Source organism: Artemia franciscana, chromosome 7 (genome assembly GCF_032884065.1).
Source record: "Artemia franciscana chromosome 7, ASM3288406v1, whole genome shotgun sequence".
Taxonomy (NCBI): domain Eukaryota; kingdom Metazoa; phylum Arthropoda; class Branchiopoda; order Anostraca; family Artemiidae; genus Artemia; species Artemia franciscana.
Window position 1 is genome coordinate 44,873,974 of NC_088869.1, and position 19,632 is coordinate 44,893,605.

General features: G+C 34.3%; 1 protein-coding gene across 1 annotated transcript in view; it reads right to left on the reverse strand.

Annotated features, from left to right (window-relative positions):
* LOC136028653 (uncharacterized) overlaps positions 1–19,632 on the reverse strand; it is a 157,064-nt gene that overhangs the window by 86,708 nt on the left and 50,724 nt on the right. Inside the window, 4 exon segments of the mRNA XM_065706478.1 lie at positions 1,301–1,489; positions 3,533–3,697; positions 15,299–15,392; positions 18,814–19,024. Of these exon segments, the coding sequence (XP_065562550.1) occupies positions 1,301–1,489; positions 3,533–3,697; positions 15,299–15,392; positions 18,814–19,024 (659 nt within the window).

Sequence of the window (19,632 nt, forward strand, 5' to 3'; positions counted from 1 at the left end):
GTTTAATGTATTTTGTGGGTTATAAATAAATTATTAATTATTATTATTTAGAATTCATGCCAAATCAAACTTCCGAATGGTCATTAACTTCCAATGATATTTAACTAATAACTAAACTTAGCTAGTGCTAATTTAAGCCATTCAGAGTTTTTCGTAGAAATTTTCAGCCAATCAGATAATTCTACGAAAAATCTGGCTACCTCAATTTAGCACGGCATTAGTAAAATGTCATTATGGATGGGTATTAAGTCAAATGTTAATTTTCCCTTTTTTACTACACATATTTTTTTTTAGCATTGGAGACAGCTTAGCAGAGGTTTTTGCCGTAAATGATTTTCCTTATTCTATGGGTGAATCATCCAAGTTTTTTTTTCCTCTTTTTATTTTCTTTAAATTTTCTTTCCTCGCATTTTCATTAAAAGAATTTAATTTTAGACTCGGAGGTCTATATGGATGTTGAAGCGCAATGTGAAGGTTGAAGAAGTGGTAAACCATTTTAACCTATTTAAAAACAGGGCTTACATGAGGTGATATCTATTGCTCCTAAAGTAGGGTTGAAAAGACCTCCAAATATTGACAATGTTGAACTATATTGACAACTTGGACTGTACTAGACTATTTGACGACATTGACAATTTTGGACTAAATACTCACATTTTTGTATGGTCCAGACCCCTCCCCTTTCCATTTATAGAGTCTTTAGTATACCCACTCTCCTAAATTTTAACTGTTTCAATCTCTGAAGTATTTAGTTTCAAATGGACTTAATATTTCGATCAAAGTAATTGAAAGAACTAAACCATTGCTTTTGCAATATTTATAAGTAGTTTGACTTACAGCCAGCTAAGATTCAAGAAGTATTTTTCACTGTAAAATGCAAAGGCTGGAAATTTGGAACGTTTAAAACTTTTATATAATGACTATTATCCTCTTTTTTCAATTACCTCAAAACCAGATGTCAATAGGAAACCATCTACCAGTAAGCACTATAGCCTCCCCGAAACTCTGACAATAATTTACCAACAATTTTTGATATATATCACTAAAAAATACAGTCCAACTAAAATGATAGCCAACCGACAACAGGAACACCAAACAAACAATAAACATTACGAAAGTGGAAAATAAATTACAATTTGCGAAATAAACAGTTGAGAACACCTGAGCTATATGAACTGAAAACCATGATGTTTCTTCGTCTGAACTATTTATTTTGTAATAGCGCGGTTCGCATCGCCAATAGCTTTCTCGGCGATAAATTTACTGCTCTTTACAGCACTTAGATTTGACTTGCCCTTACCTTTTTCTCTTCTGGAGGAGGGGCGGCGGGAGCATCTGCATCTTCCTTTTCTTCATCTTCGATGACAAACTGACCCTGTCTAAACAGTTCAAGTTCAATTTTTTCTACTTCAGGTTTGAGTCTTTTATTCTTGATTAGAATCTTCCTCTTCAACGCACTTGGGGGCGGAAGTGGCTGTCCAGGTTCGAGCTGTAAAAAAACGTGAAGTTTGCTTGAAATAATAAATAAAAATGTTAAGTTTACTTGACATAATAAATAAAAAAACGTGAAGTTTACTTGACATAATAAATAAAAGAACGTGAAGTTTACTTGACATAATAAATAAAAAACGTGAAGTTTACTTGATTTAATGAATAAAAAAAACGTGAAGTTTACTTGACATAATAAATAAAAAATGTGAAGTTTACTTGACATAATAAGTAAAAAAACGTGAAGTTAACTTGACATAATAAATAAAAAAATGTGAAGTTTACTTGACATAATAAATAAAAAATGTGAAGATTACAAGATATAATAAATAAAAAAAACGTGAGGTAACTTGACATAATAAATAAAAAACGTGAAGTCTTCTTGTCATAATAAATAAAAAAACGTGAAGTTTACTTCAAATAAATCTAACTAAAAACTACAGGCAATTTGAAAGGCCAAACAATCGGTTCACACAAATAAATCCCTAAAGCTTATAAATATTTACGGACAAGTAGTCAATCACCTAATTTTTTGTCTCAAGAGCCAGTCTAAGAAAACTGATCATATTGAATTTAAATATTCTACAGACAAATTTTGACCATTTATATCCAAACCTCACTAGATAGACCTAATTCATTCTGCACCAAGCTAGCGCAATTGAGGGAAAAGACAATATGTTTTATAAATTGCTCATACTTGAGAAACATTATCCAATTATTTTACCCCTATGTGACTAACCTGGAAATGAGCAAAGTAAGCTATTTAGCATAGTAAAGCTTACTTTTAAAAATGCATGAGCTAACTACTCAAGCAACCAATAACAACTACTAAACCCTTATTACTACAGACAAATATTGGAAGAATCATCAGTTTTAGGAACTGTCGATGTTAAAAAAATCAGTTATGGCAAAGCAAAGCAAAGCGAAGCACCGATATTTTTGGGAAAAATATCAATATGGTAAGTTTCTGTAAAAAAAGGTACTTGCGTATTATCCAGAATATACCCAAAAAGTTTTCTATGGTTGGTCATTGTATGCCATTTTTCTCTCTCATTCAGTTATTATCAGCTGATTCTTTCATGAAACGAACTACGATGCAGGTATGTTTTGATTAAATATTTGTTTATAGAGGTGGTTAAGTTAGGTATTTAGTATAATGCGTTCTGGACGACCTGCTTTCCATAAATCTTTGTTGTGGTTACCATAAATTTTTTTTCTAAAACGTTATATTTTCATTGTACTTTAGTATGTTTCGGTATGATTAACTTAACTTCAATTCTAGGGTGTGTTTTGGATAATAAATAAATACAGAAAAACACTCGACAAATAATATTCTTATATGTAAGGAGGAGTTTAAAACTAAAAAGCAAAATTAGTAGGCTTCCTGGAAAAGTAGACCCGTGTTTATACACTGTATTTATAGTATTTTATGACTGCAGGGCTTGAATTATCAGCGTAGAAAAATTACTTTATAAGAGAAAGAAATAAAGTTCATATTCAAATTCCTTTAATCATAATTGAAAATAAAATTACAATTCAGCAAAAAAAAAACGCAAACAATGGCAACATTTACTCACTTTTGCGACCTATGCGTACTTTTTTTTTTAAGAATTTCGCTTTTAAATTGCGGAAAAATGGAATCAGAACTTCCTGTCATTTTTCAATTAAGAAAGCAATTATTGCCGTATGCAAGATATTTACTTAAAAGAAGTTTAAATTGAGCGAAAATACACGTCTCGCACTTGAACAGCCTTTTAAAAGAAACTATTGAAGCAGTCGAAAAATGTACTTTTAGCATCGAGTAACAGCACCAACAAATCGTAAATGCAAAAACAATAAATCTCAGGGATAAATAATAGCCGAAAAAAAATAATAACTATTAATAATGATAACTATTAGGAAAACTGTTAACTAAATCCCAGATAAATTGAGAAAATATATCTTGAATAACAGAAAAAAATGAATAATAACAGAATGAATAATAATCTTGAATAACAGAGTAAAAGAAATAACAATTCGTAGACAAAAAAAAAACAGGACTTACAGGAAAGTCGGGTAGAGGTTCTTTGAGTAGAAGGTCTCCAAATATTTCATCACAGTATTTTGCTAATTTATGTTGTTGAGCTTTGCAACAATGATTTTCAAACGAAAGAATAACTGGATAATCACTTGTTACAAATGCACAATCTCGAATGGCAATGATGGCGTCCTGAAAACAACTGAATATAGCATATAGTATTACCAGAAAAAAGGTACATGCGTTGGAATCTATTTGGGAACGGAAACATTTTGGGAAGGAGCATAGGCTAGGATCTAAAACAAAAAACTTGGTGGTTACATGTGAAAATGCAATATATTGCAATAAAATTTTAAATGGCAAGATTTTGGGAAGGGGAGTAACACATTCCTCAGTATCTCCCGCTCCATGCCACCAAAGAAGTACCGAAGCTATAATAATAATTAATCGTTAATGAGAAATGTCAATCATTACGAAAAAGCAGTGATGTCAATTCGCGGGAGGGTGTTGCAGAAGAATTCATGTGATGTCTCTATATTTTTGGTTTCTTCTCTTCTTATACAATTTGAATAAAAACATTTAGGGTGTTATTTGCATTAAAAACTGTCCTTTTGGACATTTCATGGGAAAAAAAATTAAAAAACGACTAATTCATGCACCCCGTAATTCTGAAAAATAAATTTAACTCCCTCTAATCATGAACTGATGTCATTGAATGAAAGATCCAAAGCAATAATATAAATACCATTTCCCTTGGAAGAATTATCAGCGAGTAAAGAAGACAAATTCTTATGCGCATGCTGACAACCCAACCCATGCCAAAAACCAAATTGGTTCTCACCCTCATTAATATTTTTAGTAAAAAAAGGTAGAAGGATATACTCAAAAACCTAGCCAATATTACAAGAGATGGTAATAGTTCAATAGCAGGAACAACCAGTCGGTGATTTTCCCCTTTTTAAAATTGACGAAACAGTGCCACACAGAAAACTCTCAGGTATGCTTGAAGTATATAGACACATTTGAAAAAGAAGCTGAAAGTGAGATATCCAGAGAAATTATAGAAATAAAAAAAGAAAATATTATCTATGGGGGTATTAGTATTAATAGGGATGAAGGGAATTTTAAGATAAATTAAATTTTTAATAGTTTAATTAAAGACCAGTTAAAAACTTCACGAGTAATTGATTTACATAATTGCCCTGAAACAAGTAATAACCTTGTGAACGAAAGTCAAAGCAAGGTCAATGCTGTGAGAAGTCAACGGACTGCAGCTAAACTAGCAAATGAATAAATCCATTCAGTTTATAATTCATAAATTTGTTTCTTTAGCCTGTAAGATTCTCTTTGGACCTGGGGTTGGGTGACCTTCTTTTGTTTTGTTTATGTAAATATAACTTTCACTTTTAATAGATTCCCATTTATACGTCGATTGTTGCAGAGGAAAGAAACCCATGGTTTCATTATAAACATTTGCTTTGGTTTAGTCTAAAGTTACTACCATCAGTGCTGGGAGTTTTGCTTATAATGTGAGTTGTTCTTATTAATTTATTGTTTATATATTTTTTTGGTTGTGTTTTAGTTGTCTTGTTTTTTTGCGTGTGTTATATCTTTAAAAAATTCTTCTTTTTTGTCCTTTGTAATTTTGTTTTTCCGTTGAGAAATGCTCCCGGACGTGGGGCCAAAATATTCGGAGTATTTTTTTCTTAGTTAAAGTATAGTGTTGTTTTTATATTTTATTTTTTGTTCACTTCTTTGTCGAAATTAAAACCCGTTTTCTCTTTTCTTAATGTTTCGAGAAATAAAGGGGGGGGGGTACAATCAATCGGCATATGCATCTTAGAAATACCATCCTTAACTATTGAATCAGACTTTAAACTTTTCAAAGCATCAATTACAGAAGAAAAAGATATGGGCACTATATGGCGTTGCGAAAGCGTTGTACTAAAGAGGGGAGTAAGAAGGCGAGTATATATAGAATACACTGAATAGTTAATCACCGAAAAAAATGAAGAATAATATTCATATCAAGTTGAAGGTGGAAGGCAATTACTTGTCATAGTATCATCATTTAACTTGTCAGAATTGATCACTATTCGCTAATCTTCCCTATTCACAGAGAAGTCCATAACGCGGTAACGTGCCAACCTCAGATAATGTTTATTTGGTTTATTTTTACGTTTGAGATCAGCCAAACACCAAAAAATCAGCCGACCACATTCGTTCCATATCTGGAGCCATAGTTTTGTTTTATTTTTTATTGACTTTAAACAAGGGTCCATTGACCAGATAGGTTTTTGTGTTCTTTTACGAATACGGTGCCTAGGTACGGCAGCTTCTTCTGCCTTTTTCATACACATCACAAGTTGGTTATAATAACAGTCAATATCAGCTTTACCATTCGTAGGTACCTGGCGCTGAAGAAGATGATGTGGAACACGTATCTTTAACTTGTACTATTTAACTTGTCAGAATTGATCACTATTCGCTAATCTTCCCTATTCACAGAGAATTCCATACCGCGGTAACGTGCCAACCTCAGATAATGTTTATTTGGTTTATTTTTACGTTTGAGACCAGCCAAACACCAAAAACTCAGCCGACCACATTCATTCCATATCTGGAGCCATAGTTTTGTTTTATTTTTTATTGACTTTAAACAAGGGTCCATTGACCAGATAGGTTTTTGTGTTCTTTTATGAATTGGGTGCCGAGGTACAGCAGCTTCTTCTGCCTTTTTCATACACATCACAAGTTGGTTATAATAACAGTCAACATCAGCTTTACCTTTCGTAGGTACCTGGCGCTGAAGAAGATGATGTGGAACACGTATGGTAGAAAGAAGGGTTTTCGAGGTAGATATGTAGTGTGGTATATTTGCTTTGCTCCAGTTGCTTTTTTCAAACCACTTCAACTTTTCTCGTGAGCAATTGGTTTCTGATAGGTCAATATCCATTGTAAATGTCGCTGAAATTGGGATGTGGTCAGCATCTTCCTCGTTAACATGAACAGAAGCAGAAGAAGAGATAATACCAGGCGAGCAAACAATACGGTTAGTATCACTCGTACTTCCATAACGATGAACATATGACAATTTGTGGGATTTGGGCACAACGTGGTACGATGGAAGACACTCAAAAAGTAAATCACTTCTCACAGAAGATCGATTAATATAAGTATTAAGGTTTCCAAATATTATATACTGTAGAGAGTTTGACAGTGCCTGTTTCACAAGATTCTTCAGCAGACCACAAGCCTTTGCAAATTTAGTCAAGGATCTCATCGAGTATCCTTCATATGGGAGATAAGAGTTTTTAAATACAATACTGCCGACACACACAGCCAAAAAAAAATTATTCGGAGTAGAAGAGTGCTGGGGAGGGTAGATCAATGTCCTGTTTAAGGACACAGGCTAGTCCATCTGAAGGGGAACCGCCAGTAACTTTTGCTGGACTCAGGAACTTAGTATGATACTGCTCCGACGCAAAAAAATTCAAACTTGAAGCAGTAAGAAGATGCTCCTGGAGATATACCAAATCATAGGAACCTTACGACTTATCAATAATAGAATCCTTATCGTTGGTGTCATTTATATTAAATGAAATAACTGAGACTGATAATACACTCATGTTTGAAAGGTGGAGTCGCACTTTATCAAATTCTTAATAATAGGGCAGGAAAAGCTATAGGAAGGATGTTTCTGGCTGCAGTTTGGATTGGCAATGCATGGCTCATCTTTTGTTGATATGCGCGGCCCTCCACAACGAACGCATTCTGGGAGAACTCTGGGACAGGAGTTATGCAGATGGTCTAGTGATCGGCATTTAAAACACAATTTGGGTAGGTCCTTAAACTCACAAACATGAGAATTTTCATAGCCCACCTTGAGGCCAAGCTTGAAAAACGTAGATTGAGCGGAAGTATCCAAAAATTCGAGTCTCACAGACTTAAATAGGCCCAATCTTTTACCATCTTTGATACCGTGTTGGCTTCCGAGTACCGCATATATAAAAATCTGTAGGAATATTACTTGATATACCAAAAAACTGCTTGGAATCCACTTTTGTTGCACTACCGGAGCTGGGAAGCCGGCTTGGATAATTGTGGGAAGCTCAATTCATAATTTTCAAGTTTTGAAGACAAAAAACTTGATGGAGCTCGTTAAATTTTGAGAATAGAGAGGTGTAGGCAGTGGCAGGGTGGAAGAGTTCTTCCGTAGGACGCTTTATGAAGAATATCGGAACAGCAGTGTCAGTCTCGTCAAGACATTTCAATAGAAATGACTGGAATGACTAACCAGTGCAGTATTTCCCTTTCGAATAGAGCAATCTTCATAACCCAGACAAAGCTGCCACAATAATGTCTTTGCCACCTTGACCGAATTAGTGTCAAAAAATTCCACTCGGTGCCTTTTAATCACGTCACCCTCTGCGCCAATTAGCAAATAGCTCTGTACAAAATTTAGTACCTTTGAATAAACAAGGACAGGATTATCGTCACAACTGGTAACAGGCATCACGCCTAAAACACGCCAAATTTATATACCAATTACCGAGGGAAGTTTAGTTTTCTGCTACCTATTCCCCGCAGTTTAAGGGAGAAACCTCTCCCGGTAGGTACTACGGCCCTTGCGACAGAAACCTCCCCTCTTCTGCTTGCTTATTGGTAAAATAAAAGGATTCTCACTTACTGGTTCAAATGATTCAATAAAAATAACTCAATAATTCTTTTCTACAGCTCATGCACAAATAGTTCTTTTGATAATACTCTTATGTAGGTCAGGGTTACACGAAGCGCCACCCCAACACCTAGTTGGTGGGGCGCTTCGCGCCCCTCCAAGCCCCCCCGCGCGCGTAAGTCGTTACGCGCCATATTAGTTACGCACCATTGTAGTTGTGTCCCTGTGTCCCACCTGTGAATAGAGATATATATAAATATATGTTTTAACTACGTAAAACATGCGAATATACAACATTCTTCGCTGTCCCATTGTCTGTGCATATAAATAGATTGTCAGGTTTACTGACTCCTGAACATGCAACATATAATTGTCCATGGGAAAAACAATCCGTATTCAGATATACACCTCATTATTCTAATGATGTGTCCCTGTGTCCCGGTCGTAATTTATATTCCCTGTGTCGCGGTCGTCATTTGTGTCACGGTGTCCCAGTTTGTAATTTCTATTCGAACAATCCCTGCGTCCCGGTCGTCATTTATATATCCCGCCTGTGCCCCCGGCATCCCCGTTGTAGTTGTTTCCCTGTGTCCCGGTCGTCATTTATATTCCCTGTGTCCCGGTCGTGATTTGTGTCCGGGTGTCCCGGTCTGTAATTTCTCTTTGAGTGTTTTTTCTTTTTAGTTTTTTTTTAGTTTTTTACCTTTTTTCTTTTTTCAGTTTTCTTTTTCTTCTTTATTTTTCAGCGTCACTATGAAGTACATATCGACGAACCTTTGTTTTTTTAACTTAAATCTGGTAGGCATTGATGACCTTATCCAAGTCAAAATCCCATACCCAATCATCATCGCTATCATTTTCAGTTTTGATATGTTTTGACTCTCGCTGTCCAGGTGTATTTTCATCTAACTGCGCGGTTTTGCGTTCTTTAGCCGCAAGCCTGTTTTCTTGCTGTTCTTGTGATTCCTCGGAACGGCTTTCTTTTCTTACTTTCTCTATCAGCAGCAAGTTTTTTGGCATAAACTCTTTGAGCAGCTTCCTCGGCTGTTGCCATTGTAGGTTCTTCAGTCATTTTACAATTAAACATTTTTCCGTGAACAAATGTCTTAAATACCGTTAATTACGTCATCGTCATAGCAAAAATGACGACAACTAACTTCATGACGTCAGTCGACACAGAAACATGACGTCACCTGACAGACAGACAGAAACACAGACAGACAGCTTATTTTTATATATCTTCTATATATATAAAAATAAGTTGTCTGTCTGTCTGTCTGTGGATGACACAGGTGGGACACAGGGACACAACCACAATGGCGCGTAACTAATATGGCGCGTAACGACTTACGCGCGCGGGGGGGCTTGGGGGGTGCGAAGCGCCCCACCAACTAGGTGTTGGGGTGGCGCTTCGCGCCACCCCACAGATAGTATAGATATATATATATATATATATATTTATATATATATATATATATATATATATATATATATATATATATATATATATATATATATATATATATATATATATATATGTTTTTAACTACGTACGTTATAACAGACATAACACGTCATTTGTGTCCCGGTGTCCCGGTCTGTAGTTTCGTTAGTCGACAAACATGACGTCAGATGACAAACAACTTCATGACGACATACAGCTCAATCCTTATAATGACGTCAGTCGACAAACATGACGTCAGTCGACACACAAACATGACGTCAGTCGACAGACAGACAAATAACTTATTTTTATATATATAGAAGATATATATATATATATATATATATATATATATATATATATATATATATATATATATATATATATATATATATATTTAACTACGTAAAACTTGCGAATATACAAGATTCTTTACTGTCCTATTGTCTGTCCATATAAATAGATTGTCAGGTTTACCAACTCTTGAACATGCAATATAATAATTGCCCATGGGAAAACAATCCGTATTCATATCTATACCGCATTTCTCTAACGATTGTCCTTGAGCTTTGTTGATGGTGATTGCTAATCGAACATTCCCTGTGTCCCCGTCGTCATTTATATATCCCCCTGTGCCCCCGGCGTCCCCGTTGTAGTTGTGTCCCTGTGTCCTGGTCGTCATTTGTGTCCCGGTATCCCAGTCTGTAATTTCTCTTTGAGTGTCCCGGTCGTCATTTATATAGATATATAGATACAGTTTCTTTTTCAGTTTTTTTTCTTTTTTAGTTTTTTCTTTTCTTAGTTTTTTTCTTTTTTAGTTTTTCTTTTTTAAGTTTCTTCTTTTTATTGATTTGTTTTCTTCAATTTGTCAATGTTCATTCTAACATTGACACTTGGAAAAATCTTTACGTGCCAAGCAAGCTAAAGCTCCAACAATTTATAATAAAGCAATTTATAAATTTATACAATTTATAATATAATTTATAATAAACTTATTTTTATATATAGATAAGATATTATCTGGCGTAACAGACATAGTGTAACAGACATAACAGACAGACAACTTATTTTTATATATATAGATTTTTGTTGTCATTTATATTCCCTGTGTCCCGGTCGTCGTTTGTGTCCCGGTGCTTTATTGATGGTGATTGCTAATCGAACATTCCTTGTGTCCCGGTCGCTTTCTCTTTGAGTGTCCCGGTCGTCATTTATATTCCCTACTAGCTGTTGGGGTGGCGCTTCGCGCCCCCCAAGCCCCCCCGCGCGCGTAAGTCGTTACGAGCCATATTAGTTACGCGCCATTGTAGTTGTGTCCCTGTGTCCCACCTGTGAATATAGATAGATTTATATATGTGTTTCAAACTACGTAAAAATTGCGAATATACAACATTTTTGGCTTTCCCACTACTGGGAGCTTTCCGTTTCCAATTGCCAGCAATTGATCTGAAAATGTTTGACCAGAGTCATCGTTTTGCAATCGGACACGAATATTTGTAGTTAATTTTAATATTTTTACGTGTGCCTATAAATTAGAATTTTTAAGGCAAGCATTCATTTCGTCTTCAGGAGTTAAACTACGTAAAAATTGCGAATATACAACATTCTTGGCTTTCCCATTGTCTGTGCATATACAAAGCCGTATGTACTAATAATGACGTCATATGCAAACGCTCTTTTTACAAACAAACAAACATGCATACACACAACTCGTTTTTATATAGATAGATAGATAGATAGATACAATACAACACGTGTGGTGGAAACCAGAGTCATCGTTTTGCAATCGGACACGCATATTTGTAGTTAATTTTAATATTTTTACGTGTGCCCATAAATTATAATTTTTCAGGCAAGCAGCAGCTTCCTCGGGTGTTGCCATTGTAGGTTCTTCAGTCATTTTACAATTAGAAATTTCTCTTTCAACGGTCTTCTTACAATTAAAAATTTGTTTTTGAACGATATTCTTAAATACCTGTGTCCTGGTCGTCATTTATATTCCCTCCGGTCGTCATTTGTGTCCCGGTATCCCAGTCTGTAATTTGTCTTTGAGTGTTTTTTCTTTTTAGTATTTTTTAGTTTTTTACATTTTTTCTTTTTTCAGTTTTCTTTTTCTTCTTTATTTTTCAGCTTCACTATGAAATACATATCGCCGAACCTTTTTTTTTTTAACTAAAATCTGGTAGGCATTGATGACCTTATCCAAGTCAAAATCCCAAACCCAATCATCATCGCTATCATTTTCAGTTTTGAGATGTTTTGACTCTCGCTGTCCAGGTGGATCTTCATCTAACTGCGCGGTTTTGCGTTCTTTAGCCTCAAGCCTGTTTCCTTGCTGTTCTTTTGATTCCTCGGCACGCTTTCTTTTCTGACTTTCTCTATCAGCAGCAAGTTTTTTGGCATAGACTCTTTGAGCATCTTCATCGGCTTTTGCAATTGTAAGTTCATCAGTCATTTTAAACTTCAGTCAGAGCCTACACAAAATTGTTGAACTGACGAAAATTGTTCACCAATTCAATGTTTCTTTCCCAAAATGCGTTAACTTTAGTTCGATCATTTTCAAAAGAGATATCTTGCAAAGGTGAAGAGATGACAAAAAAATAAAATGTATTGGAAAACAAAAAATGGAACGCTCAAAGTTGTTGGAAAATATTTACTTTCATTTAATGTCACCACTTTTTAAAATTAAAAATGAGAAGAATTTTAAGAGAAAAATATTAAAAAACTTCCTTTCCCATTAGAAAAAATTGGTTTGATTAATCACCTTTTTTTTCTTTTCTGAAATTTTATTCTGATAAAATAAAGCAGAAAAAGTAGACTAGATTCACTTTTTAGCTTGAAATAGAGTATAAGAGCTCTTCCTGGAAGTTTTTTTGATTTTCAGATCATTAACAAATAAATTAAACTTTTTATTAAAAATAAGGAAAAAATAAAAGAGATCAGGTTCACCCGGTTTCAGATATTATTTCTGACATACTTGCCGAGTAAGTTCCATATACAAACACTGCTTAATTCATTATTGCTTACAATTAATTTTGGCGTCTTGCTAGGAAATAGTATTCATAAAAGGTAAGTAGTTTAGTTGTTCTGTAAAGTACATATAAAAAACGTGATTTCTAAAATGAAAATAGTTAAATGTAAAAACAAATTAACTTAAAACTACTCCTAAGGATGTCAAGAGATACTTCCATGAAAACATAACACCGCTAGACATATGGGGACAGAAAGGCAATCCCCCCATTCGGAGACATCAAAATACTGATAAATTCATCAAAATAGGAAAATGGGATATGCTCCCAGTGCCATCAGATTTTTCCCTCTCCTCCCAGTAAATTTTGAAAAATATGTTTATTTGGAATTTTCACAGTAAAATGGCCACTTTTGATAATTGCATTGAAAAATTTCACAAAAGAAATAAGTGTGACCCGATTGCATTTTGAACAGCTTATTTTAGCCCCCCTTCCGACCTAGTTCCCCTGATTTCCCAAATCTTGCTAAAAAAAAGGCGCCCAGTGGCAGATTCCCTCTTCCTCCCCCCTGAACTGGAAGTTTCCTTTCAGTGCTCCTAGCTGACAACCCATAAAAACTCTTCTTTAGTTCACGATCCATTCCAATCTACTTTGAATATCACAAATTTATAGGGAATTCAAGACGAGTGCAAATATATATATATATATATATATATATATATATATATATATATATATATATATATATATATATATATATATATATATATATATATATATATATATATATATATATATATATATATATATATATATGTATATATATATCTATATATATAAAAATAAGTTGTCTGTGTGTGGATCTGTGGATGGATCAGGTGACGTCATGTTTGTCCGCATATGACGTCTGAATTATTTCACACTAATACAAAAGAAGAAAAAAACTAAAAAAGGTAAAAACTACAAAAAAAACTAAAAAGAAAAAAAAACTAAAAAGCTAAAAAACTATAAAAAACTAAAAAAAGGTAAAAATCTAATAACTAAAAAAAACTGAAAAAAAATAAAAAAAGGCAAAAACTAGAAAAAAATAAAAACTAATAAAAAAACTAAAAAAGCTAAAAAACTAAAAAAACTAAAAAAAAACTAAAAAAAGGTAAAAACTAAAAAAACTAAAAACTAAAAAAGAAAAAAACTAAAAAAAAGGAAAAAACTGAAAAATAAAAGAGAAAAAGAAAACTAAAAAAATATGAATAAATATATATAAAAATAAGTTGTTTTCTGGGTTATGTCTGTCTGTCTGTCTGTCGAGTGACGTCGTGTTTGTCCGCATATGACGTCTGAATTATTTCACACTAATACAAAAGAAGAAAAAAAACTAAAAAAGGTAAAAACTACAAAAAAGAAAAAAACTAAAAAAGCTAAAAAACTAAAAAAAACTAAAAAAAGGTAAAAAAACAAAAAACTAAAAAAAACTGAAAAAACTAAAAAAAAAACTAAAAACTAATAAAAAAACTAAAAAAGCTAAAAAACTAAAAAAACTAAAAAAACTAAAAAAAGGTAAAAAACTAAAAAAAACTAAAAACTAAAAAAGAAAAAACTTAAAAAAAAAGGAAAAAACTGAAAAATAAGAGAAAAAGAAAACTAAAAAAATATTATGACGACCGGGACACAGGGAATATAAATGACGACCGGGACACAGGGACACAACTACAATGGGGACGCCGGGGGGCACAGGGGGATATAAATGACGACCGGGACACCGGGACACAAGGAATATAAATGACGCCCGGGACACTCAAAGAGAAATCACAGACTGGAACACCGGGACACAAATGACGACCGGGACACAGGGAATATAAATGACGACCGGGACACAGGGACATAACTGCAAAGGGGACGCCGGGGTGCACAGGGGGATATATAAATGACGATGGCGACTCAGGGAATGGTCGATTAGCAATCACCATCAACAAAGCTCAAGGGCAATCATTAGAATCATGAGGTATAGATCTGAATACGGATTGTTTTCCCATGGACCATTATATGTTGCATGTTCAAGAGTCGGTAAACCTGAAAATCTATTTATATGCACAGACAATGGGACAGCAAAGAATGTTGTATATTCGCAAGTTTTACGTAGTTAAAAACATATATATATATATATATACACAACTACAATGGCGCGTAACTAATATGGCGCGTAACGACTTACGCGCACGGGGGGGCTTGGGGGGGGCGCGAAGCGCCCCCACCAACTAGGTGTTGGGGTGGCGCGAAGCGCCACCCCAATAGCTAGTATACATATATATATAAAGCTCTATATCATTAGAGTGCAAAAACATTAGCAATTAGTAGCAATCCACCTTTACCACAGTAGAGTTGTTAATTGAAATTTTTTGAACTTAAAAAAAAATATAAAACCATGTCCCATAAATCCTCCTTTATTTCACCACCCACATAGATTGAACATATTTTTTTCCACAAAACTAATGATTTGCAAAACCCCTAAACAGACCATGGTTTAATATCTTTACTATAATCCCAATTCTAGTTATCATTAATTTTGGCTAAAACTACTTAAAACCTAAAAAAACTACAACCAAGCGGTCATTACTGAATCCATATCCTCAATTAATAATAGTTTTGTCAGTAAAACTCTACACGTTACAGTAAAGAGTCCTTTCGTACAGGAATTCAATTACCTTGAAAAGGATTTCAGTGCACATAGCTTTTCCATGGGTAATAATAGGCTCTTCATCGCTTCCTTTACCATCCCAACAGTCGAGCTCAACACACCTAAAAAAAAGAAGCAGCATGATCTTAAATAAGTGGATTTATTACCAATTAGTCATTATATTATCGTGCCACCTTCTATTTTAATGCAAAGCTTATCGTTCAAAAAAGTTTCAAGCCATTTCATGCCTATTCTTGGCCAAATATAGCTTGTCTAACCATATAATCGAATTTGAATATTTTGAACTACAAGCAATAATTGATAACCAATCAGAAATCAGAATATCCCAAAAATTTTGCAGAGCAAAGTTTAATATCATTTCATAGCTACGTTCGAGAAAGTTCGTATTGGCTAAAAAAAAGTTCACACGAGTTTTATCTATTCCAATGAGTAAAAAAACCTGAAATTTATTCAAAATTGAAGCGTAAAAGTAAAAAAAAAAAAAAATTGTACTTTATTCAAGATCAACAGAAGTCAAATGTAAATTAGATTCAAAGCAAACTTGAATATACCCAACACCATTGTACCCAACATAAGGGGTGTCCCGAGGGGGGGGGGGGAGAGGGGCACCCCATCCCCCACTTCTAACGTCTTTGGTAGTCGGTAAAATTTTCGCTGAAGGCAAAATTGGTTACAGATCAGATAGGAGCCAAGAAAAAACTTTGACAAATTTAGTAGCAGCCCAAGACCAGTAGAACAACTGATTATTTTTTTTAACTGTCTGCAAAAACAAAATTTGCGAATGTTTAATGAATTACAATAGGACTCCAGTGGACTGTAATGATAATGTCAAATTACCAGATTTGCAAATGAGCGAAACTAGTGGGAGAGAAGAAACAAATTAACCAAAATCGTTCTGTAGTAGAGAGTATGAACCAAATGAACAATTTAAATCGCTGAATCGTCAATTGTCAAATATCAAATTACCAAATTTACAAATGAGTGGAACTACTACAATACAACTAACGAATTTATCAAATTCGGTACCAAATGGGAACCAAGTGAAGATGTCAAATCACCGAATTTTGAATTAGGCGGAATTAGCGTTGTAAAACTACCGAATCTACATAAATTGGGTGGTGAATAGATATCAAAAACAAATGCATTAAATCATGCTATAAGGAAGTTGACGGAAAAATAATATTAGAAAATTAGCATAATTCTTGTGAAATAACCATTTATGATGAGATTATTAATTCTGATCGTTTTTAAACACATCAATAAGATTATGTTGTACAATCAAATATCATCTCTGATAATAATCTAGTTGGAAGGCGACTAGCCTTTAAGAGTGTTTTACATAAGATAAAATTGTGAAATGCCATTTAGACTTGTGTTTTTTATTCAGTTACCCTTTCCCCTTTACTCAGAAAGGGTCGTCCTATTTTAGTTGTGTGTTTTGTTTGAAGTTTTGGTTGTTTACATTTTATCAGTTTTATTCTGTACTGAGGAAGGTCAAGCGGTGGTCTAGACCCAAATATTTGCATAATTTAAATTTTTTTCACTGGCTGTTTACTGTCCTCGTTTTCTTCTTTTCTTCGCGATTTTATGTTTTATCGAGTTACCATCCTTTTATCTTTCCCAAGTTAGGTGTTCAGTGCCTTCGAAGACAAGAAAAAAAAAAATCATATTATTAGACTGTATTTTTGTCGGTCAATTGACCAGTTTGAAAAGAAAGGCGAAGTAGAATTGTGCATAGTTGGATTTCTTCTGAGTAAAGCACTCGCAGTTTTATGAAATTCGCTTGGATTATAGTTTTTCTGACTTTTACTTTGAAATTTCAAGTGCCGATAAGAAGTGTGAATGTTTCTGTAACCACATCCAACCATATAACCGTCAAATGCTGTTAATGTGACGTTAAAATAAATGAAGACTACTTTAAAGGTCATATTCATCGTATTCACAACAATTTTGAAGAAGCGCCGAAATATGTGATTGTGCCGTTGGTTAAAGAACCGCTTATTGCGTCAAAGAAGCAAAAGCAACCTGACAATATCCCGGTCACTACAGCCTTTGTCAGTGATTACATAAAAAAACTAGTTTTTTTTAACTGAAAGTAAGGAGCGACATTAAAACTTAAAACGAACAGAAATTACTCCGTATATGAAATGGGTTGTCCCCTCCGCAATCCCTCGCTCTTTACGCTAAAGCTTTTAATTGTTTTAAAAAGCAGAATTGTGGCAAAGAGTCAAACTTTAGCGTAAAGAGCGAAGGATTGCGGAGGGGACAACCCATTTCATATACGGAGTAATTTCTGTTCGTTTTAAGTTTTAATGTCGCTCCTTACTTTCTCTCAACTCTACTTTTTAAAACAGTAAAAAACTTTAGCAAAAAGAGCGGGACGTTGAAGAGGGAGCAGCCGCTTTCATATACGAGATTTTTAATCTCTCTTTCTCTTTAATTTCTAAAATGAAATTTCGTTTTAAGTTTTGTCGATCATAACTTTCAGGTAAAAAGCTTTAATTTCTGAACGTTTTTGAATTAATGCATGTTTCGATTTTGGCTCTCCGCATATGAATATGTAACTTACGAATTAACTTAGCCAACTAACTTCTATATTCATGTGTTTTTATTACGCTAATGAGGAGTTTCGTCCCCTCGCGATACCTCTCTCTTTACCCTAAAGATTAAATTTTGTCCCAATTCCTTAAGAGTGACCTATGAATCACAAAGGCCGTAGAATAAATAGTTGGAATTACTAAAAATACTTTAGCGTAAAGAGGGAGGTATTAAGAGGGGGGTGAACACCTCATATACGTAATAATTTCTGTTCGTTTTAGTTTTTAATGCTGCTCCTTACTTTCAGTTGAAAAAACCTTTTTCATATTTTTCTAAATAAAGCTAGAAAATCATGCGCCCCTTCATGGATCCCCCATGAAAAATTCCTCCATGGAAAGATCCTTCTTCATGACCTCCTCCTCTCAACCCTTCCCCCAAACCAGCCCCCCTGAAAACGTCTATATACTTACCAATAACTATTACTATATGTAAGCACTGGTCAAAGTTTGTAACTTGCAGCCCCTGCCACGTGGACTGTGGGGGAGAAAGTCGTCCCTAAAGACATAGTTATTTAGATAGAATAAAATAACTATCTCAGAATTTTGATCCGATAAATTTGGGATAAAATGAGCGTGGGAGGGGACCTAGGTGCCCTCCAATTTTTTTGTCACTTAAAAACAGTACTAAAGCTTTTAATTTCCGTTATATTGAGCATTCTTGCGACATTCTAGAACCCCTTGGTCGTTACGATCACCCCTGGAAAAACAAAACAAGAAACAAATAAACACGCTTCTGTGATCTGTTTTCTGGCAAAAAAAACGAAATTCCACCTTTTTAGATATTGATTAATTTCATCCAGTCTATTTTCAGTGCGTAATTGAAATGCACTAATAAATACAGAAAGATTATGGCCCATCTCGTCTCGTCATACGGCACTTATTTTTTCTTTTAGAATGTTGCTCTTTAAGGACCATACACACTTACCTGCAGCCAGCTAACAAAGTTTGGCGGTACATTTCCACCGAAGACTTGCCACCGAATTGCCTGCCAGATAAATAGGTGTTGTGAGAGGAGTTGATGTAATAATGAGAGAGAGGTTGGTCCATGTCCATATAAATGTCTAATCGATCTAGCCATACTGGAGCATTGTCATCTGACATCAAATATCGGATGAACCCGTCTTTGCTTAGTCTTCCTATAGAATTAGAATTTTAATTCAGGAACGTGCGATTTTATTTTTGGTTTAGAATGAAACTATTTAATAGCTAATAGCTACTAAATACTACCAAACTTACGAAACATTAAGCAGCTGGACCAAAATGTGCTTAAGTAGTCATTGTGTTTCATTTGCGTACTTGTACTTGTGACGCTTTTGAAATGGCTCACTACTTGAAGTATTTTTTTCTAAATTCAAGTTATGTATATTAATAAAATACGTAACTTATTAAGAATTACGAGCTCTAAAAGATGATACACACATAAAGGTACATAGACACAGAAAAAGTATAAAAAAAGAAAGAAAGAGTACTTAGAAAGATATAAAAAATGTCAAAGATGCACATAGAAACAATTCTGGGTGAACAAAATATTGGTGGTGACCCCCTTCGCCCAAAAAAGAAAGATTATATTCAAATTATGCAATACTATGGAGAAATCAGAAAAAAAAATATTGTAGAGAGCTCCAGTTTCTTCATAAGATGTTAGGTAGTTTGAACTGTGTTTCTTTTAGTCAACTATATTCGAAAAAACCTGTGTTAAGAGAAAATGGAGCGGTCAGACAAAGTTCTCTGCAAAATACGGTTT